The 24,909-nt window shown below is 34.9% G+C and overlaps 1 protein-coding gene across 1 annotated transcript in view; it reads right to left on the bottom strand.

Moving 5' to 3' along the window:
- Positions 1–19,031: 19,031 nt before the first annotated feature.
- Positions 19,032–24,909, bottom strand: part of VWC2 (von Willebrand factor C domain containing 2) — a 193,146-nt gene continuing 187,268 nt past the window's right edge. Inside the window, exon 4 of the mRNA XM_069084509.1 lies at positions 19,032–20,193. Within this exon, the coding sequence (XP_068940610.1) occupies positions 20,042–20,193 (152 nt within the window). The 3' untranslated portion in view covers positions 19,032–20,041. The remainder of the gene's footprint in view (positions 20,194–24,909) is intronic.

Genomic DNA, 24,909 nt, shown 5'->3' with positions numbered 1-24,909 from the left:
GCCACCAACTGCCAACCACAGGACCGTTAGCTCGGCTTTTTTTTTTTTCTTGCTCTGCTATGTCAGCACGTCCATGGGGCATGGGAGATCTTTAAATCCCATAACCCTTACACTCAAGCAAACAGTAGTATTATATTATAAACTGTAATGCTGAAGGAAATAGTTCTCAGAACCTAGTGAATACTCACATGCCGTTATTTGTCCTTAAACCATTTATTAAGTAGCCCTGTGCTAGGTAAGGAAACATAATTTGTTTTAGTAACCCATTTTCCTTGTTATTGCATTGTAATTTTTCCCTTTAGGATACTATAATTGAACATGTTAAAATTTTTTTCCATTAAGAAACAAATGAATGATAGGTGACCTCAGTTAGTGAGAAGTGTGAATCTCATAGGAATTGTAATACTTTCCTCCTTCCTCCAGCCCAAAATAAATATAGTTTGTTCAACCATTAATTCTGGTCCGAAATATAAATGCCAAAAATACTATTCATAGATTAAGATTGGTTCACTAGATTGTAATACTTAATTCAGTATTCAGGAATCCATAATTTTATTCACATGGATTTTCTCAAATGGTGCAGATTAATATTCCTTTGTAACTTAGTACTTGGTCTTTGTCAGTTACTATATTTGGATGGGGGAGAATTGAACATTTTCTTTTTTTTTTTTAAAGCAATCGGGGTTAAGTAACTTGCTCAAGGTTACATGGCCAGTTATTTCTGGGTGTGGTGCTGAGTGTCTGAGCCCCGGATTCGATCTCCAGGTCATCCCGACACTGGAGCTGGGGCTCTTACTCGCTGTGCTACCTGGCCATCCCTGAATTGAACATTTTTGAAAGTATTAGGGGAAAATAGCGGATGGGGTTGGTTGGTGATGATGGTGATGATAATAATCAGAGAGAGGAACATCAGAGTTTTTGATTAAGCAAATGGACTCTACTGACACTCCTGTGTGTGGCTGAGGTTGAATGGAGGAGCGGGGTATAGTATTTATGGAGACTGAGATAATTGTGATGTGATTGTGAAGGATTTTGAGTGAGCATTAGCATGAATGTTGAGGATCCTAAGTATAGGACAGGAGTTGGGGAAGAGAAGTAGTCAGAAAAAGGAGGAATAATGATCCTGGGGACCCATAAGCAATAACCACAGTGCTCCAAAATAGGATAAAGTAATTAAGAGAGTGAATTTCAAAGGAAAAGAGATTGACCAATGGAAGCAAATTGAGTCTGGAAGTGGTTGTGAGGAGCAAAGAATATTCTAACTTCTCTTCCAGAAGCAGGGTCTGTGAGTATAAATATAGGTGTAGCCAGCACTGGAGATGATAACCAGAGATGCAGTATTGTCTGGGACAAGCTAGTTCTCAGTGAGACCAAATAAATGTAAGGTGTATTAGAGGAAGAGTCCACACTCACTATAGTTATATTAAATGTAAGCTGAATTGAACATCATTCTTTTTAATTTCCCAAACTATAAATTTAGTTTCCCCTTTGAATTTGAATTGAGCTAGTGGAGTTACCAGTAGTTAATATTCATTTAGCAGTAATACTAAAGGACACAAGTTATTTGAACAAGTTGATGCACATATTAATGCATCTAACATATGGAGTCATGCCTTAGGAGGTGCTGTCTGAATGAAATTAATTTTAACCTGTGTATGTTTATGTCCTTGCTTCCTATTTTCTTTGTTATGGTATGTAATTGAATGATATTTTTGTAACATGGAATTGTACCTATTCTGGGAATTTTCTTAAAAAATACACCAACAGCAACAACCACCAGATATGTTCCACATTCTCTGTAATATTTTTCGAACTTGGTGGAATATATGAAATAAAGTTACATAATCTCTAATCTTCATTCTCAGAAGGAAGTATTTCATAGAATCTCAGAGCCAGAATGGAGTTTAGAGGGCAATAAGTCCAATTCTTCTTTGGAAAGAATCCTTATTCAGCCCTTCTTCCCTACTGAGTTTGAGATGAAGCTGTCTTTCTGCATCTTTGTTTCAGTTAAAAAAAAAAAAAGAAACTTGAATTTAGGGCAGTTTCTTCTTGTCCTAACAGCAAGGCTACTTACACAGGTAACTCAGTTATATTAGATTTCTGGAAATCCAAAGCCTAGTAAGAAAAAGAAAGGAAGAAAAGCAAATACCAAGAAATAGGGACACACACACACACACACAACTTTGGGATACATAGACTATCAGCTATATTTGTTTCATTTTAAAAGCAAGAAGTAAACACCTCATTTTTTTATTTTAACAGACCCAAGAATTACAGTAAAATTAACTGGGCATATTTTAGAGAGAGAGAGGATGTGGAATTCAAAATTTTAAAACATACAATTATATTAAAAAGCTTTCATCTTTTAAAAAATATTACTGAATATAACTTGTCTGGTAATCAAAAACACCCAGTTGAAAAATATGTGACCATTTTAGAATAGTTCAACACAAAAGAGTTTCTAAATCTGACTCCTAATTTCCTTCCAATTTCTTCTCATCAAATGGAAGTAATTCCCTATATTATAAGTACTGCTTCCCTATGGCATGCTGTTCTGTGCTGCTGAATACACACACACACACCAAATATGAGAGAAAAATAATATTATGTTATTATATTAGTAACTAATTATTAATTTGTGATCCATCTTTTTCCTCCCATTTTTGTCAAGACCCCACTCCTGAAAACCTCAGGCAGTTTTACAGGTCTGTAACTGAGTAAGGTGATCTTTCCCTAGCTCCAAGACATCTACCTGGGCAGAGACCTTGAGTTTTGCTTATTCTGTAAGCAAAGCCAGCCTCAGCTAGATCTTTTCCCAGCAACGTTTCCTTGTCCTTGATCCCTTCCATTAGAGTTTAGGGCAACCCAGATCACGAAGGAGAAAACTAGCCAAAGAGGTCCAGATGGAAATGGTTTACCAAGCCCATGTACCTTGAGGCTACTGAGTCTCATGATCAAGCAAGAGGAGCTGAAGACTTTCATCCTATCTCTTCATTAAATGTCCAGCAATCAGGGTTGAGTTTCACTTGTCAGGGGAACTCCCTGTCAGAAGGTAAAAAGCTGATTTAAGGTGTTTCAGAGTCTCCCTTGGTATCTTTGGTTACTGAGGAAAAACACTGACCATCAACTTATTGATTGATTATTACTAGTCTAGTTAATTATTAATTAATAATTACCTGGATTATTAATTACCTGGAAATTGTTTCTTGGAATTTTCATTTGCTGCAATGTACATATGTATGTATGTATATGTGTATTTATAATATGTATACACACACTAGAGAGAGAGAGTACATATGGATAATTGAATATTAGCAGGTTATCTAAAATAGTTTCTTTTAAAAGGAACTTCCACTTCAAAATAAGGATATGGAAATATTTTAAATATTGATAAATAAATCTACCTTTACATAATAGGTTTATTTACAAAGTGATCAGATTTGAATTATTCCTGGTTTCCATGAAGTAAGAGATAACTGCAAAACTAATACTGGGTATGCTCACATACAAATGTTGAAGTGGTTTGGAGCAGTGTACAAAATAAATACGTTTGCCATAAGTAGCCAATCGGATATACACTAAATAACATTAGTTTGGTTTACCAGTGGTTAATGTGTTACATAAATATAGTGAGTATTGACTTTACAAATGCATATATACATACATACACAATGTATGTGTATTATATGGATATATTATACATGTAAGTTTTATATGTATATGATTTTTTTTTAAGCAATTGGGGTTAAGTAACTTGCTCAAGGTTACACAGCTAGGTGTTTCTGGGTGGGTGCTAAGTGTCTGAACCTGGGATTCGATCTCCAGGTCATCCTGACACTGGAGCCAGTGCTCTTACTTGCTGTGGTACCTGGCCGCCCCCGTATATGTGTATGATTTTGTATATGATTCAATTAGTAAACATGAACTAGCCAAGAGGGAGAATGTCGTGTGCACAATAGCAAGGCCTGTTTGACTGAAGGGAAATAATATATGCTAAACTGGAGAAAATAGGTTAAGGGACCAGTTACAAAGGGTTATAAATGCCCAGCTGAGGAGTTTGTATTTGATTGTAGAGAACAAAGAACTGTGGAAGTTTATTAAGCAGGAGAATAACATGGTCAGATTTGGGTTTAAGAATAATATCACCTTGGCAATTTGTGGACCATAGATTACGTAGTGAAAAGAGTTGAATCAGGGGGGTCAGTTTGAGGTTACTGCAGTTGTCCAGGTAAGAGTTGAAGAGGGCTTGAATTATAGTCTTGGCTATGTGGATGGAGAAGAAAGGATAGATACAAGAGATGCTACAGACATAAGTGAATTTATTAATCCCTTAATCTCAGTCCCCATATTTTTTAAACAAGTGTAGTTATAGATCTGAATATATATACAATATGTGTGCATCTTATAGACAGAGCTTCTCTGACTGGTATAGTATAAATAATTTTCTCATGAAATTTGTTACCTCAGAAGGCTTTTTCTTATTAATAACTGCCTCTGTATTTTGTCATCTTGTCAGATTTCTTTTAAAAGGGCTCTCTGATTCATAATCTAATTTATTAAGTCTACTTATGGTCATATTTCTTAATATTTTAAAACCTTTTAATGTGCTATTTTGGGTTCTTTATTGACTCAATTGCAAATTTCCCCCGATGCATTTTTCTTCCTATGACCAAGTTAATTAAATAGTTCATTCCTGCTGAATTTACTTTCCCGTCCTATTCTAATATTTTAATGTTTTCTTCATAATTATGATTTCCTGGTGCAGCATGAAAAAGATGAGTGTGGGGAAGATCTATTTCCAGAATTTCAGCCATGATGGTAGTAACAAAATTAAGCAGACTAACTAGAAGATGGGTTGTCAGTGGCCCTATTGAATTATAATACCATTCCTTATCACCCTGTATAACCTTGAAGCTCTTCCCTAGGGTTTTTCTGCCTTGGCTATTTTTGCATACATCCACAGATAAGGTATGCTTGTAGCTTCCATTACAATATCTCAGATTTACACAGCTCTTTATGGTTTACAAAGTGCTTGGCAGACATTATCTTATTTGATCCACAGAATCAAGCATGAGGTAGGCAATATAAGTTATTATCTCCACTCTATATTTGAGGATATGTACCTCAGAAACATAACTTGCCATAAAGACACACAGCTTTTTCAGGTTTCAGCTTAGCTAGGACTCCATCCTTGGGACTTTGACTCATCTCCATTAAAGAAATTATATATGTATACACCCCCCCCTGAATTTTTATATTTATATTCATATAAGTATAAAAGTTTATGGGTATAAAATGAGGGAATTGATTCCACAGGTCCTTCCCAATCCAACTCTGATCCCAATTACACAAATATGTAAATATGAAATAATTTAGAGAGACAGGATTAACCTGGAGGAGTATGGGGCTGATCAAGGAAGGCTTCAGGAAACAGGAAGACTAGGAGTTTATTACAATAATCCAGGTTAAGTTTTGTGAAAGCATAAACTAAGTATTGGCCTTGTGAGCGGAGAGGAGAGGAATGATATGAGAGATATTAGGGAGGTAAGATTTGGTTACAAATATGTGATTTAAGTATTAACAGGTTAAGAAGCATTTGTGGGTTGCACTTACTGTTCTTTCCACTACACCACTGTGTCTCTATTGAAACTATGTTGCAAATATACTCGTTTCTGCATTTTGTCAAAGCATCATTGAATGTAGTCTAAAAAGACCTAGGAGGGTCATCTAGTCTGTGAAACATGAATCCCTTCTATGTCTTATACATTTGTCAGGTTTACCAGTTGGGATGATCTTTTTGTCTTATTTTGCTGTAACTTCCCTCAAAGTTACAAAATTTTATGTCTGCTTTGGAGAATGAAGAAATTTTCTTTTAAAAAAGTTGATTTCTCATCTACATCGTGAATACAAGTTCAGTGATACTTGTTTCCTCATTCCTATTTATATCAATCATAATTATTATTATTATGAACAGAATAAATAGCATAAGCATCATTGGCAGGCTGAATATGTTCCAGCAGGTGGACTTATGAAGGGAAGTTTCACGTATAAAAATCTGATTCCCATTTTATATAAGAATCCAGGAGGCAATATGATGTAGGGAGAACACTGGCCAGGAGTCAGAAAGGATTGTTTGCTTCTTTGGATTTGTATCCTTGGCACTCCTAGCACAAATGACTTGCATATAGTAGGTGCTTAATACATACTGATTAATACATACATACATACATTAATTAATACATTAATTCTATTTCTGATTCTGTCACTAACTGATATTAGACAAGTCACAGTATCTTTCTAGGCTTCTATCTTCTAGTTTGTAAAAGAGTCTTGGACTAGTTGAAGGTTTTCTAATTGTATGAGGTCTCGTGGAAGAAGCAGGGAAAGAGACAGATAGACACAGACAGAGAGGTGTTAGTGACTTTTCACTGAGCTGTCATTTTCTGAGGTTGGACCAAACTCCTGAGTTCCTAGCCATTCTATTACTACTTCTACTGAAGCTATCACTGCTATTCTTACAGCAGCAAATATGTGGTTTGTTGGCAATTTTTATTATTTCTATTCCATTCCATCTGAATGCTACACTTATGCAATTCTATAGCTCTCCTTTATCAGGGAATAGCTACAATGTATTCCATTTTGTTATGCCTCTACAGACTGTGGTGGTATAAACTATTCAAATATTGATTGGAATATATAACCTTCCTATTTCTTTTTTAATTTAACCATTGTAAAACTTTTAGGAACATAGTTTTTGATACATTTGGGACTATCCATTCTGGACAGTTCAGGAAAAAAATCAATCCACCAGATTTGATTTTTGGCTTAATTATCTTTATTGACTGTGGCTTTTCTTAAATCCAATTAATAACTGTCCTCTTGGTCTGTAAAAATGAAGCAGTGTGAGGCTTTTGTCCATTTTCCACATTTAGAATTAGAATGAACCCTATGTGACATCAATATAATTTCTATGGCAACTAAGAAGAAAAACATAGTGATAATGAAAAGAGACATAAGAATGTTAGTTATGATAATGATAATTAAGGGGTGACTAACATACATTTTAACTACTTTAAAAAAAACATTATCGTAGCATAAATAAGAGAGATGGTAGTTTTCAACCATACTGTATTGCTTATCTTATAGAACTGATGCTTTCATTGGTGTGGGTGAGTACTGTTTCCACTGTTTTCAACCCAATTCAACAAATATTTACAAGAAATTTTGCAAGATGCCAGAGGTAAAACAAAAAATGCAAAGTGATCCTTTTCTAGGCCTTCCATTTCTTTTGGGATAAAATGAGAGAAAATAACTTGATTAGCAGTCTGAAGAGAAGGAGAGGCAAGCCTCTCCAATGCTAATTTCAGTCACCCCAAACAGTAAATACAAAATAATTTAAAAAGAGACAACTCTAACATGGAGGAAGGTAGGGGTAGACAGAAAAGGTTTCAGGAAACAGGAAGAGTCATTAGGAATCTAATACACTAATCTAAGTTAAAACTTATGAGGCTTGAACTAGGGCTCTGGCCTTGTGAGTAGAGAGAAGGGAAACATTGTGAGAAGTATTGGAAAGGTAAAATTTGGTTACAGATATTTGTTATCGAAATATTATCTAGTTAAGTCAACAAGCATTAAGAATATACAGGTTGCATGGCTTCTTACAGTATTGTTTAATAGCATAGGAATAGAAAAGAATAAAACAGAAAGACACTGGGGCGGGTAGGGGGGAGTGCTACCCAAGGCAGATCGAGAGAATATGAATGGTGCTAAGAGAAATTAATATTACACTATCACATTAATAACTAATTGTTAATTTGTGATCCACCCTTTTCTTACTTTTCTTTTAATGCCCAACTCCTGAAAAAGTCAGTAAGATTCTTCTAGCCTTCAAGGCACATGCTCTTTAGTTAGCTGGGCAGGACCCTACCCAACTGGGAGACCTAATTTCTTCTTAGAGTATAAACAGAATCCAGTCTGGGTGAGCCTTTGCCTGGGGGAAAAACCCCCTGTCCTTGATTCCCTCCATTAGAGAGTAGGCCAACTCAGCTCATGAAAGAAAAGTCCATCTGGAGAAATCCAGATGGAAATGGCTTCCCCTGCCCAGATACCTTGAGGCTTCTGAGACTCATGCTTAAGTCACATTCTTAGCAGGAGCAGAAGACTTTTATTCCACCTCCTCATTAAATGTCCATAAATCAGGGTTGGTTTTCACTTGTCAAGGAAGTTTCTTTTCAAAAGGAATTTAAAGTATTTCAGGGTCTCCTTTGGCATTTTTGGTTAGGGAGAGAAACTATCAATTTTTTGATGCCTAACCTAATTAATATATTGATTATTAATTATATAGAAAGAGGGGAAAGAAATTCAAAGAAGTAAAATGTGTACCTAATTGGTCAAAGAAAAAGGGTATCAGAAATGTGAAAGAAAGTGAGATCAGAGCAGGAATTGAATGGAGTGTCTTGAAGTTTTGATGAGGACAAAGAATAGGTTTAGAAGGAATGATGCAGAATAAAAGGAGACTATAATTAGAGAATGGTGAATTTCTGAAGAGCTGAAAGCTCATGCAGATCCCAAGATAATGGAAGTGGCAGAGTTATGCATGATGGTCAGATGTAAGCTATTACCATCCCATGGATGATTGAAGATATAGGTCATATTATAGGAGTTGAGATTGATGAACTTGGAGGCCAGGGTATTCAAGAAGACATTAACATGCATGCCAAAGTCCTTAAGTAGGAGTGTAACTGTAGGCGTGGTATAAAGGGAGCCTATGTACCATATCCAAACTCTTTGAGAAGGGAGAAACTGATGTGGAGTCTGAAAGGTTACCACAACATAAATACGGCCATGATGATATAAAGGAATGCAATGACCTTTCAGGATAGGTCTGGATCAAGAATGCCGGCTGTTAGAATGCATGAACATGGGATGCTGACCAGGGATTCTGCCTTTCCTGGAGAGTACTCCAGGAGCACAAGACAAAGAGTATGACATGAAGAGATTTCAAATGAAAAGGAATTTGTTAATAATAGAGGAAAGTTTCTATTGTGCACAGTAGAAGAAAAGAATGCTAACTATAGAGACTGTAGGATGTAAGGGTTGATTTGGGTAAGTTGGGGATAGTGGTGAGAGACTTAGAAGGGAGAAAAGACTTTTCACCTCATGCCAACTCTCAACCATAGAAATTAGGAGAGTTAATATTTTGCTAGTGATAGGACAGGAAGAATGAGTTGATCAGGGATCCCATTCTACAGGCCCTATAATAACTGAGCATGGTGTCAGTGCAGGGCCATGGTCTGTAGCTCTTTTACTCCAAATACTGGTGATCTGGGAATGGGGCTGTCATAAAACTTGGGTCTGGAACCTAGGCTAATAAATATCTGGTGATAGGTTCTCCAGGGTAGAACCAAACCAACATGTAGCACTAGCTCCATAGCTTTCCTCCAAGATGGTAGAGAATGAGACATTCCCATAAGACACTCCTCACGTGGGCCATGAATCTCAGCTTTGAGGTCAGGAGGTTCTGGGTCATTTTTGGAGAGCGCTAAGTAGACTTTCTATTATCTCTAGCCCTTGTTGACTGAACATGTCTGGTGTTTCTGAGTCCAGTTGCATAAGCCTATTAATGACTTTTTTCCTCTAGACTTTCAGGGCCTTCAATGCAGGATGCCATCTTTCTACAGCTTAGGAGATAAATGGGTTCATCACTTTCTTTAGCTAATGATCCTGTGATGAGTCTTTCCAAATTTAGCAGACTGGTCCTCAGGCCACTGAAATGCAGTCTGTTATAGCCCATAATCAAATCCTTTACACTTTTATGAAACTTATCAGAGCTTACGTTCCTATGGCATAGACTTTCATCCATGTTCATGGCCAGGGTTTCCTCCATGCTACAAAAAAATTGTTGAACTGGATTCTAGGGGAGAATATTATTTATTATAGTGATTTAATCGTGTGCATCTTTTCTCCCAAACACAGACATGTATAAATTCCTATATAAAAGGTAAATTCTAAAGAATTTGGCAACTTCCTTATATGTGTGCATTCTTGAGGAGGGCAATCTCTCAAATAGCTGCATTTGGGTTCTTCCTGTTGCTAAAGTTCTAACTCCTATCTGGTCTCAACGTTCAACATGTAGTTAGGATAGACATGATACATAGTACAGAACAACACTCTTCTCTCTCCCTCAATCTCTCCCTTCTCTAAACTTCCATGTTTCTTTTGAGGTTTCCATAATCCTACTATTCTTCCAGGGCTTTTTTCAATCTCTAATTCATCCATAACTTTTCAGATAAATTTGTAAACTATTTTGAAAAACCTTAAAGCACCACATAAATTTGTATAAACATAGTTTTTATTTTCTTTTTCTGAGAGGGAGTGTTACATCGTGAATAGAGTTGGCCCCACAGCCAAGAAAATTTGTGTTCAAGTCCCACTTTGGAAACATACTGGCTATGTAATCTAAGTAATTTTTTTAAGACTATGAAATGCAGAGAAAGTATCAACCTTCACTCTTAAAGGGAATCCCCTCCCCTCCATGTAGTTGCCCATATCAATGAAATCACAGTCTATCCTTTTCTTTCTCCCTGTAATACCCCATATCCATTCAGCTACTAAGTCCTACCGATTAGACTGTGATGTCCTTGAGAGATCTCTAAGTTGCCATTCTTCACTGTTCCTGGAACATAGTAGGCGTTTAATAAATGCTTATTGACTTGACTTACCTACTCTCCTTACCCAACATCTCTCATCTTGGTTCCTTTTTATCCACTCAAACAGTGTCTATGTTAGTTCAGCTCCTTATCACTTCTTACTTAGATTGTTTCAATAGTTTCTTAATGGGTCTCTTCCCTCTCTAACATATCCTTTGGCACTGTCAGTCACCCCACCCACACATACAATACTTTCTTCTCTCTCAAATTTCATGACACTGCTTTCTTATGGCTCTCCTATCTTTCTGACCACTCCTCAGTCTTTTTTGCTGGATCTTCATCTAGGTCACACTTGCTAACCATGGACAGTGCTTTGTCCTGGGTCCTCTTCTTTTCTCCCTCTATATACTATTCCACTTGGATTCAATTATAATTTCTATACTGCTGATCATCAAACCTACTTATCTAGCCCTAACCTCTCTGCTGACCTTTATTCTAAAATTTCCAACTACCTATTAGACATCTCAAACTCGATTCCCACAGACGTCTTAAATTCAACATATTGAATACTGAACTTACATTTCCACAAGATCCACCCCTCTTCCTAACTTGCTGTTACTTTTGAGGGTACCACCCCCTTTCTGCTTGTCCATGCTCACAACCCAGATGTCATCTTCAACTCCTTGTTCTCTCTCATCTCCCATATCCAATCTATTGGCCTGTTGGTTTTTCCTTTGTAACATTTCTCATGTTGATTTCCTTGTCTTCTTTCACTGCCACTACTCTCATTCTGGGTCTCATCACCTGGATTATTGCCTTAGCTTGCCACAAATCTCTAGCTACTGCAGGTTCATCCTCTACTCGGCTGATATTTCTAGAGTATAGGTCAGAGGATTATTATTTAAAAACATTAAGAGGTGCCATGGAATCAGTCAAGTTCAAACCCAGCCTTGTACACTAGTAGCTATGTGACCCTTTTCCAGTCATTTATCTCATTTACCCCAATTGTGTCAGTTTTCTCATCTATAAAATGAGCTGGAGAAGGAAATGGAAAACCACACCAGTATTTCTGCCGAGAAAACTCCCCAAAAAAGGGTCATGAAGAGTTGTACATGACTGAAATGACTAAACAACAACAAAAACCCATTAATCTAAAAAGGAGTCTATAAGCATCATTAGATGACCAATGGAATCGATGTCACAAAAAAAAAAAAAAACCCTGATATAATAAAATGTAAGTTCCTTGAGGGCAGAGATAAGTCCTTATGCTAAGTTACCATGCATTGTCCTAAAATACAAAGGCAAAGTAAAAATCATGATTTTAGTCTAATAGTTGGGAAATTGTGGTTTAGAAAAGTCTAAAAAGTTTAAAAAAATTATCAGAATGAACCATCTGGATGACTGAGCAGGCTGCTCTAAAACCTGATGTCCTAATGTGTCACTCATATTAATGACAGCAGCTTCTTAGACTCAGCAGCTTCTCAGAAGACCTCTACCCTTACCTTAGATGTTTTCTTGCTTCTAAAACTTTCTAACTTCACTGATCTCTAATCTCCAGCAAAGGCCACCAAACCTCCTAACATTGTTCTCTAACCCTGAATGGTTCAGAGATGATCTGTACCTGTTCACCGACCACGCTTTCCCCTTCTTACTACTACTGCCACAGTATTTTAATGTCCATTTATGGCAGCCTTTATTATCCTTTCTGCCACACTCTGGACTATAAGGTTGTACTTTTTAGGTCTTATTCACAAGAGAATGAACAGTGTAAAGAAATATCAAAAATAATGTTGCAGATAATTGGATGTGTACATAAAATAAAAATATTTCTTATAGCAGGATACCCTAAATTATTAAATTGTTTTCTAGCTAAAGTTATTTGAGCCTAGGTTGGCTCCATGATTTTTATCCTTGGGTCTTTGTAATGTCATAAATGGCAGATCTAATTCTGTTGTGCCTAAGAGTGGCATGTTTTACACTAGTATACCTCCTAGAAGATTTGAGATTGCTCCTGTTGGGAGTTCTGGAGCAAGTTAATTAATTAATTAATAAGCTTCCTGCTTGGTCCCAGACTTTACCCTGATTCCTACTTAGCTGCTGCCTCCATGTCTCCAATAGGTATAGGAAAATAACTTTAAAAATATTATTACATTTGTACCTAATTATTCCCAGCCTTGTAAAACAAAACAAAAACTTAACTTCTAATTGATGTACCAATTTCACAAAGGAAATTTCACTCCACAGAACCATATTATTAATGTACAATGGATAGTTGGAAACTTTTGACCATACAGAGAAACTGGAATTGTATAGAACAGTTTTGTACTGAATCCTGAGAGAGTAACCCTCTATATTAAAAAAAAGTCTTTAAGGTTTATGATTTGAGCTATAGATTAATCATCACAATCAAACAAATGACAAAGCAATCCCAGGTTTATGTGTCATAAATAATGAAAGTGGGTTAATAGAAATCTTGAAAATATTTATTCTGAAACAGTTCTTAAAATTTGAAGACCAGCAACTGTTTAAATATTATGACTTAAAAAGTGAGAAATGTTTACATTTTCTGGAAAAATTAAATACATGGAAGAAGATGATCTGTAATAATGAGAACTTCCAGCTAACAGCATGTTGTCAGTCTTAATTATATACATTAAATGTTGAAGACAGAATTCTGTATTTGAATTGGACATTGATGACTTTAGATTATTGGTGCCCACATAATTTTCAGCTGTACAATTGTGTTTTTCTCCTTTCAACTTACAACAGGAGTGGATTAAACAGTAGATTTTTACAGTTCATAAAACTGTCTATTTGTGAAACATTTTGAGGACATTTCCATTTTGTTAATTTTCTTAATTTTATTGAAGCATCGGAGGAACACTTCCCAGTATTAGAGTCTGTACAGCCGGTGGGTTTCATTCATGAAAAAACTAGGCATTTGGATTTCGTGACTATGTTTTTGTGCAGAAGTTTAACAGCAGGTGGAATTTTTGATTCAAAAAGGACAATCATATTGACCTATTGGTGAAATTTAGAAAACCATACATTTTTAACACAGTTCAAAATAGTCAATGGGAAACTATTCTGTGAAACTTTTCAGTTCATTAACTTGTTTACAGATTCTTTGATTTGGTAGAGCACCCAGAAGTCATCTAGTTCTCATTAGGTATCCAGATAGGAACCTTGCCTTCCTCACCCTGGATTCCATAACCAGTTGTCATCTAGGATCCACCTGAAGACATCCATTAATGGAGAATTCACTACTTTGTGAGGCTGTAGCCCATTCCAATTTTGAACAAAGCTGACTATTAGGATTTCTTCCTGTTGTGTCAAAATCTACTTTTCTTCCAACTTCCACTCACTACATCTACTTCTGTCCTCTGGGACCAAACAGAAAATTATAATCTTATTTGCACATGAAACCATTCCTATGCTTGGAGATAATTCTCTTTAAATTTTTTGAGGCTAAACATCCCCAGGTCCTTCAGTCCTCATAGGATGGGCCATCCAATTCTTCAGCCATTCTGGTTACCCTCCTCTTCATATGATTCAGTTTACAGATATCCTTCTTAAAATGTAGTGCCTAGAATTAAACACAGTAAACCAGATATGGTCTGACCAGGCCAGAGTACAATATGCTTGTTATGGTCCTTGTTTGGCATATTCTCCTTCAATCAGTGAAACCTAACTTACAGGGTTGGGTTTTTTTGATACTCTATCACACTACTAACTCATATTTAACTATCAGTTCATTATGATTACCTTGAATCTTTTCCACAAACCTCTTGTAGAAAGAGGTATGTGTCCTAGACTCAAGCTTGTGTAGTTGGCTTTTTGGAATCTAAGTATAGGACTTTTATATCTATTAATTTCATGTTATTAAATTAATTCATTAGCTATTTACTGATATGTTTATGGTAAGACATGTAGAAAAACAAAATTGTGGCAATAGTAAAGCAAAATTAATTTTGTCAGACTATCTAGGGTATGACTTGTATTTGTTTACATTTGGCGAGAATTTTATTTTATTTGGGGGGGGCAGAATAGCAAAGTGGAGAGAATACAGTGAACATTGTGCTAATAACACTGGTAAATCCCAGCTATATTTATCACCACATAAAGTATTTTAAAAAACAACATTAGAAGCTTATATAAAGCTTATATATATATACAAAAGAAAACAAACCCCAAACTCTCCATGTGCATGTTCAGAAAATTATCAGCAATTGTACCATATTTCTTACTTTACGTACCAATAGGCTATACATTTAAAATATAGCTTCTCAGGGGTTTTGTATCTCAGATTCTCTATGTTTGAGATATAGAATTTAAAGCAAAAGACACCACTCTTAATATTTTTAATGATGTCATCTGCATCTGTTCTTCTCATACACATTTCCTAGATGGCTTCATTGTAGATGAAGTGGTTATTAGGGCATAGACCAAGTGGTTTTCATTAATTTCATTTGAAATTAATGGATATATTTATAAATAAAGACATTCCCTAATTTGATACAAACATATACATATTTAAACATATATTCATATGCATAGAAGTGCTGTGTAACCCTAGGCAAGTCAATTAAGCCCTAAGTTCTTTAGGCAACTCTCTAAACCTATATGGTGCTGAGGTGACTCGCATTGGTAGAGACTATTTACTGATCCAAGAGTTCCCCTATCAGTGAAATCACACATCTAGTCCCTATTCCTCTATGTATATAGATGAGAGGCCATCCATCAGAGTGGATAGAAAGCTGACTGATGTCAGGAAGACCTGTTTTCAAGCCCTGCCTCTGACCACATTCTACCTAGATTACTAGGAAGAGGTCACTTAGCCTCTCAGTATTCTCATGCAACTCACTAAAATGTGAAATTACAGATAATTTGCTAATCTGCATTGCTGGTAGTTCCTTCCATATTGGCAAGACAGTAAGACCTGCCCAAGAATAATAGATATTCATTTTCATTCTCTCTCTCTCTCTCTCTCTCTCTCTCTCTCTCTCTCTCTCTTTTTTTTTTTGGTGTGTATGTATTAATATAAACTGAAGTATATATGATATAATTATTACATGTGGATTATATTATATAATTATTACATACTGAATTATATATTATATAACAAATTATCATATAATTATTTATTATGTAGTGATTTGTATAATATATAATATACATATATTACATTATATATATGTATAATGTAGTTTCTATACCAGGACTTATCTCCTTTCTGTTCCCCACTCAAGAGTGAATTTTTTATTTAGATTCCCTGTGGAAAATACCTTTTTCTCTTTCTATACATGCATGTATAATAATAATAATAATTAATAATAATATCTAGCTTATATATGTGTGGAGAGAGAGATAAAGAGTTTGTTCTGAGATGGGGGACAGTGTTCTTGTTTGCGGAGAACTTCTTTCATTGAAACTTGTCCATCAATGTGGTGGCTATATATTTATGTATGTATAGCATGTTAGCTATCACTTATCTTTCTACCTATCTATCCATTCATCATCTATCTATATATCTACTACTTCATTCATAATCTGTAGGGACATCATTATCTATGCCCATTTTAGGAAGCAGAAAGGTATTAGAGATTATTGCCAATTGAGAAAAGAGTAATATACATGTGTGTGTGTGTAAATATGTGTATGTGTATATATACGTGTATGTATATATATGTATGTATGTATCAGACCCATAAAGTTGCAAAGCCTTCTCATTTTCCTTTAACCCTGCTACTAACACATGCCCTTAGAAAAGCCATTTTCCTTCTGTGAACCTGTTTCTTCATAGGTAAAAAATGATGATTTATGTAGTTCCTTCTAGTTCTGATATTTTATAACTCCATGATGTTAGTAAAAAGAACACATACCATTTATTAGAACTATACAGGTAGCATCTGAAAAATCACTCAGCTGCTTCCCCTCTTAACACATGCATCATTTCAATTTACCCAAACTGAGCTAAGGTCAGATTAATTTTATCCACACTTTAATTTAAATCAATTATGGCAGAAGTAATGAAACTGGAATTTGAGTTCAGTTATCATTAGACTTGTACTATGTCTGCATGATGCTAAAGCTTTAACAATTAGTTAAAAAGTAAAAACCGTATTTTAATACCTGTTTGGTCTACACATAAACTCTCAGATTTGATGGAATTTTTTTAGTGAACTTACCAGTTGTTTTAATGTTGCATGAAAAATGACCATGACTTTAGAGATTAGATATGCTTAGGTGGTTCAGAGTTCAGTGTGAAATCTTGGTTTAAGGAACTTCTTGGGATACTTGGAAATGCCAGGAGCATATGGTCCATTTACACAGTATAGTCTATATAGTATGTTCATAATGGTGCAGTTGTAAGCCCTTTTTTTAAGCTTTATATGAAATAGCACAGTGCCTTGGACATAGTAAGCATTTAATAAATCCTTTTCAAATTGTTGATGATAAAATAGCAAACTATTATTCTTCCCAGGATCTCTCAGAAATAAAGGTGTTAACTCTGATACAAATTTTAAAAATTCAACACTGAAAGTTCTTGTGCTCATTTAATAAGTCAAATTTCAAAACTTGCAAATTTTCATGCAACTAAGGCATTCTTGTTGGATATGAATCAAAAAGGCAATTAATCATTCAAATAAATTGTTTAAAGTCTTCAAGTCTTTACATTTTGATCAAAATGAAAGAAATTCATTGAACATAACTTCAGATATGATTAAAAAGGCACTTATCTGTAGGGCCATTTGGAATTTAAGATTTTTTTTATTCAAAACTAGACTTTTTACCAAGCTTTTTTTGAGATCTGAGGAACTCTTCAAGAAATCAGAATCTATTTTTTTTCCTCTGAAGTCTAGAAATTCTACACCTTAGCCATGATCAAGAGTTTGCCTAACTCAGTTTGTGGGGGCAGATAGCTTCAAATCCAAGTAAGAACCAATCTAATCTCCTAGTATTTCAATGTGTTTGATAAGTGTTATATATTTGGAGAAAAGAATAGATTTCGCTGTTGAGTACGCAACTATAGTTTTTTTTTTTTTAGAGAGGGAAGGCGGGCAATTGGGGTTAAGTGACTTGCCCAAGGTCACACAGCTAGTAAGTGTTAAGTGTCTGAGGCTGAATTTGAACTCAGGTCCTCCTGACTCCAGGGCTGGTGCTCTATTCACTGTGCCACCTAGCTGCCTCCAATTATAACTTTAAAAAAAAATTACTAAGTGTATGGATATATACTGCCTATGTTTGCAGGTGTATTTATTTCATATATTCAAGCCAATATCAAGAATTAACCGTCAAAAAAATAACAGAAGCTGCAGCTGTACAAATGCAAACAATACTATTTTACATTAAGGCAAATATTTTCAAACTTTAATCCAACCCCTACCTACCATTCTGGTTTACATGTTGCTCCTGGGTATCTAGGAAAGAGAACTCTGCAGCTAACAGATATTCAAGGGGAAAAAAAGGGGGAAAAGAAGAAAATCTGCAAATAATCTCTAAAGGAGAAAGGGAAGGTTCTACTATGGTTCAATCAGATCTATTCAACTTTATCTCCTGGAATTAATCCCTGCTGAAATCTGGTGTGAGCACGATTCAACTTTAATCCCACTCGAAACTTCACCAGGAGAGTTTCTATTCCAGCAAATACATGCTCTTGAAAAACCAATGTGAGGTCATGAAAACTCACTGCAATCTGATCCTCTCTGTCCTAGGGCCATGACCTCCTTTACAATCATATTTCAAATCTTATAGAATCACTGAGTTGGAAAAGACATTAGAGGTCATCTATTCCCAAACCTCAGTATGGTAGGCATAAGTCTACATAAGTATGGAATCATCTTCTAAAAAATATGTTGGTCACTTCCCATGTGTTTCAAGAGAATGTAAACTCCACAAAGGCAGGGGCCATTCTTTTTTCTTTGTATCTTTGCACTTATCATAGTGCCTTTAACTTAGGAAGCACTTCATAAATTTTTCTTGCTTTGGAATGAATTGGTTCATTGACTCTTTTCTCTTTAGGAAGTAATATGGAAGTGAATTAGAACTGGTACTTGTATTCAATTGTAAGTTTTAGCATGTACTTGTTTTACATCTGTTTTTATTGAGTTTACCATAATTGGCTAAGGAAACAATAGAACAGCTTTGTAGTGCTTGTTGATGAACAAGATTAATATATGTGTTATAAGTTATATTTGATCAGTTTGTAAGTATTTTTGGAAGATATGCTCCAATTCTCCTTATTTTTAATATCTGCAACAAATATTTTGCTTTCAACTAAACTATAAACCACGTGAGGGAGGACTATTTTTCTTATTCAATAAAATTATCTCATTTTTATATTCATATTGTGATTTAATTTAAGTATTAAAAGAATGTAAGGTCCTTGAAGGCAAGGACAGTTTAATTTTTGTTTTATATAGCGGCACTTAGCGTGGGCCTTAGTGTATAGTAGGCCCTTAATAAATGTTTGTGGCATTGAATTAAAAGACTGTTGATTTCCCCACTGTGGTTCTGCATGTCTTAGCATTATAAAAGAGTAATAAAAGGATTCCAGCCTCCCTTGTCCCCATCTCCCCCATCTTGGTTGATGCTTTTAAGTTAATAGGAAGTCTGGTTATGCTTGAAAATAAAATGTATTCTCAAACTTAATACAAGTACCTTTAAGAGCTTTGAGATGTGAAGATTTATCAGATGTCCTGTACTTGAATAGCATTTTGTAATTTCTGTACCTCAGTTTCCCAAAAGATAAAGAAAATATTAAAAGCAGCAAAATATTTTAAGTGGGAAATGTTTCATGTACGTGGTTGAAAATTGCTCTTTGGAAGATAAGCATTAGAAATATGAATGTTAAAACAAATTATATTAGAATAGGTTTGCAACTGAGTAATTCAGAATCCTGGTAACTTGTTATTTTCTGATTCCCAAATCACCACATGTGTCCGAGTGTTATCAGTAACAAAGTTGCCCATTTGATCAGAATGAATCAGAACAGAAATAGGTATGCAGATGCACAGTAGGGACAGTTGACAATACTGTTTTTTAATCTGTATCTATAGAAAACATTTAATATAGGCTCTCTAATTGGATTATAGAAATACATTAATATTTAATAGTGTACTTTAGTGTACTCACTGTGAAAATAGCACATTTATTTAGACAGGAATTTTATGTCAAAAGTTTTTTTTTCCTTTTAAATATCTTCATTTCTTTGATCTGCAGTAATTATGTTACCATGAACACCAAAATAGCAGTGTTTTTCCATTCTTTCTCATCAAAAATCTTCTTATTTTTATTCATATTTCCCAGGGTCATCTGAAGTGAATTTTTTTTTGTAAAAAACAAAGCAAAACAAAACCCAAAACATGAGAGTACTTGGATTTGTAGATTTTCTACATTTGCTTGCATTCATGTCTAGTACACATCGCTTGCCGTTCAATTCTCCAAGTGCCTTCTTCATAAGTACAGTGACATATAGTACACTCATCTGTCTTCACTTCTCTTCCAGCAGGGATGACAGTGGTTTCTGCAAAACAGTTTGGGCCTGAAATACAGCAAAGCAATTACAGGTTATAGCCATGCAGCATATGAATTTATATGTAATATCTATTATCCCTTCTGGAGGATTCAGTGGAGAACATAAACCCTGAACTGTTTTGCTGTAGGAAGGGGGAATATCTACATCATGGAAACAACATGGGGAAACTTGTTATTTTTTTCCAACACTAATTCTTGAGTCACAGAAAATTATAATTATAATGGGTTTTTAATCAGTTATCTAGTGCAAACCCTTCATTTTTCAGATGAGGAAAATGAGGGCCAGAATTGACATGGCTTGTCCAAAGCAAGTGACCAAAGTGGGACTTAAACCCATTAAAAGGTCTTTAGAGGTCTTCATTCTGAAACTGTATGGCTTCTTAGCAGGATAATGGATCAAATACAGGCTCAGAGGGGAGATACAGGATAGTTGTTGGGCTGCCTGAGGAGATAATTTCCTTACAAGAGGCAAAACTGACCTTGACATATGCTAACTACAATAACAAATTATTATTATGACTACTAATTAATAGAATATAATTAATTATAATCATTAAAGTAGGTCAATTAGCATGAACTAATCATGCTAATCAGCATATGATTAAAATCACCAATTTGACTAAAGTAGAGGATATTTATGGGTGAACCATGAAGAAATTAAATTGGATAGGTATGGGGCCAGATTTTCTACATTTGCTTGCATTCATGCCTAGGTACACATTGCTTGCCATTCAGTTCTCCAAGTGCCTTCTTCATAAGTACAGTGACATAGAGTGCAGATGTGTCTGGATATGAGTAAAAGTCACAGCAGGTTACAAAGTTGGGAAATGACACAATGGGAATTCTGTTTAAAGAAATTTATCTGGCAGCAGCATGGGAGATGGATTGGGGATCAGAGGCAGAGTTGAAGGCAAAGGAATCTAAAGCTAAGAGGCTTTTACCGTATGGTAGGTATAGATCTAGTCTATCATGTGAGAATAGAACAGAGAGTAAATTGAAGAATGAATCTGAAGGAAGAACTTGGGGGTGGATTAGTTACGAAATGGAATGAAGAAAGAAAAGGTGATTACATGTCTAGGCTAGGAGAATAGTAGAATGATGCTGATGCTGAAAGAAATGGGATGGCTAGGAGATGAAAGGTAGATGCCAAGGTAATTATTAACCAAAATGACTTTGCCCTCTGTGGAGATATCTGAGAAGTAGTTTTAAGTGTAGGGATAGAATACAGGACAGACCTGGAAGTTCAAATATGGGCCTAATACACATAAACATAAAATTTGATGGCATATAGTGAATTGTGAAAACTAAGACTAGAGAGGGAAGAGTGGAAGGCTATATTTCAGGAGTCTGAATCATACAGTACTTCCAAATTGCAAAACCAGAAACACTCTTTCTCTTACATTGATTTAATCCCTTAATTGGAAGATGCAATAAAATGTTCTACTTTTCTGGACTACTTAGGATTATGTAAAATGTTCATTAACAAAAAAAATCAAGCCTAGGAGTTGTAGAGACAGTATGATAGAGTAGAAAGAACACTTGGCTGTGAAGTTAGTGTAGGGATTATTTCATTCTGTGTGTTTGGATCCCAAGCACTTACCAGCACTTGGCTTATTTTAGGTGCTTAATAAATGCTTTCTGATTGATTTAGAAGACCTTGATTCAAATTCTGCTTCCAATATTTACTATCTGTTTAATCTTGAGCAAATCATTTATGTTCTCAGGTCTTTATTTCCTCATCTGTAAAATGAGGGGTTTGATCTCAATGATCTCTGAGGTCCCATCTCAATCTAAATTATTGATCCTTTATTCCTAAATTGCTATTTTAAACTTGTCTCAGGTAAACCTCTTTCATTCAGCTTTCATGCATGAATTAAAACAAATTAATATATTAATTAAATTTCTTTGATCTGATCCCCAATCCATCTCCCATGTTGCTGCCAGATAAATTTCTTTAATTAATATATTTTTATATAAATTTATACTTTATACAAATTTAATTAATAATTAAGAGTCAGCTCATGGAGGAAGAATCAAAGAAGTCAGAGAAATTAGAATCAAAGAGAAAGGTAAGTTCAACTTGAATTAGTAGTCTGCCATAGAAGGTGCAATAGCTTTTGCTTCAGTCAGGTAGGTCTCATCATTGGCCTCTATATGAGTTCATCTTGCCTTTGAACCTTGGCTCCTTTTGTTTTGTGCCACTAGAAGTTAAGCTAAGTAAATCCTCCACTTCCAGATAAAACTTTAAAGAAGGAAAATCTGGTGTGTCTGCCACAAAGATAATACCACTTTTCTAAGTATGATTTCTTCAATAAGAATTAAAATTGTATTATTATATATTCTTACAATGAGAAAGGCAGATGGAGGCATAGCATTTCATTTAAAACCAAAGCACTGATACCTTAAGCAATGATTTCCCTATTGGCAATTGTAATAATAAATTCATTTTTATTATGCTTCCACCTGCCCCAAGTGTCTCCATTTAGATCTGCTAAATAATTTGTTGGATTGTAGTTTTCTGTGTCAAAGAATTTAATTGTACAGAGAAAACTAGAGTGAATATATTTCTTTTTAACTGTGGAGGTTTGGTAGTCTAAAGTTTACATTAATTTGGCTTTACCATAAACCCAAATATACTAGCCATCGATCAAATTCAATAATGTATGTGAAAAATATTTGTCAACTGTAATATACTAAGGAAACATAAAGTAGTATGATGTCACATCATGGGTTCAAGGATTAAAGAGTTCATCTGTGCAGTCACTAATGGTAGATAGTCTTTAGGAATTGGTATGTCTGAAACATTCACTGCCTGATGACCAAAAGCAATGAACTTTTCTAACTAACAAATCACTGCAAGAGCTAATGAGATAACATATGTAAAGCGCTATATAAATACTAGCTATAATAATAGTCATTAATATTAAACCAGGATTTATTATGATAATAATAATTATTATAATTAAGATAATTAAGCATAATTACAGAACTATATAAAATTATTTCTAACATTATTGATGTTAATCATATGTACTAACTATAATTATATTGTAATGTAAATATAATCATCAATGCTTAATAATTGTCATTATGTAGATAGGTTAGCATCAGTTCAGATGGCTTAGTTTATCAGAGCAGATAAGAAGACAGGTCAAGGCAGGACCTAAATTTTGATTAAGGAGGACGGATTCTATTTGATTCTGGGTAGTATATTTGAGGATGGACAGAAATAAACTGGGACATTTATTTCTAGAGGGAGTAAGAAGAAGGATATGAGGACTGGAAAGGCAAGCATAGAAGAGTAGTTGGAAGGAATCAGGTATATTTTGTCTGGAGAAGGGAATGCTTCCTTAAACGTAGGACTGTGTGTATCAGACATACAATTCTTCATTAGGCTTTTGTGCTTGAAAACTTTCCAACTTCCTACGACATGCTACAGATTGATTTCCACTGGCATAAATTTGAAAGCCCAGTTACCTCTATGACATGTTAAGGCATTGGTACAGGGCTTATTATTATTATTACTTTTTAATTATTATTTTAATTTAAATTATTATCTCTATATTTCCTATTCTTACATTGTCTTTTTAACTCAAAGTGAATTTTATTAAATGTAGCCTATTACAAATGCAAACATTAAGATTTCTGTTTTCACATATCTATTCAAGGAGTAGAAAAAATTTATATTGCAACCCTTAACATCTGTTAAATAAATGTAAATTATTTTCATTATGTTAAAAGAATGTAATTATTAAGAATTCAGAAAGAAGAACTTTTCTCCCCATAGTGCTGAAGTTTTGATTTCATTTTAGAGAAAAATTTCTTTTAGTAAACTTAGGCAAAAAGCAAAGTATATATTTATTCAAGGGGAGAAAAGCACTATTGGGTTGCAATATAATAAACTGGAAAAAGTAGTTAACAGTGGACACTAATCCTACTTGTTCAGGTAGTCATTGGTTCTAGAAAGTTCTCTTTAAAGTACTAGTAGGTTTCTATTTAAAAAAATAGAAATAATAACACCTACCTTAAAGAGTTGTGATCAAATGAGGTGATACCTGTAAAGTGTTCTGAAAACTTTTAAAAATTATATAAATATAATAATAATAATTATTATTACCCAGGTGAATAGTACCCATTCAGATGGTTTAGTTTATCAAAGTAAATGGGAATGAGGTTAAAGGTATTGATTAAAGAGGGAAGATCCTATTACGTTCTAGGCAGTATATTTCAGGATGGACATTGATAAGATGGGTCACTTCTGGGAGCAAAGCAAGTAGAAGGGTGAGAGGCCTAGAAATCAGAGGATAGGAAAACAATTTGAAGGAAGCAGATATAATTACATTGGAGAAGAGAATTCTTAGGCAATAGGATTGTTGTCTTCCGGGACTGGCTTTCATTTATAAGTTGATTGGACAGTGGAGGAATAGTGCTAGCAGGGTTTTCTGCCCAAGAGCTGACTGTCTGGGAAAGAGGGGAAATTTGTAGTACTTCATGGCAATGGGATTCTTTGATTCTGTCATTCTGTCCTCAATACGCTCTAATATTTAGCATCACAATCAAACCAGAAATTACCAAAAGAGGGATCAACAAGAAGAGTCAAAGGTAACAGCTACAACTCTAATGATGAAAATAATACTTATTGTGAAAAAGTTCTGTTCTGAAAGCTCACGGTGGTATGGAGATGACCTTGGCTCCGAGGGTGGTATGGAGATGACCTTGGCTC

This window comes from Petaurus breviceps, unplaced genomic scaffold (assembly GCF_028583685.1).
Source record: "Petaurus breviceps papuanus isolate PSGF00001 unplaced genomic scaffold, PetGlider_PUasm1.0 174, whole genome shotgun sequence".
Classification (NCBI taxonomy): domain Eukaryota; kingdom Metazoa; phylum Chordata; class Mammalia; order Diprotodontia; family Petauridae; genus Petaurus; species Petaurus breviceps.
Note: the sequence above shows the minus strand (reverse complement) of the source record. Positions and strands in the feature narration are given on the sequence as shown.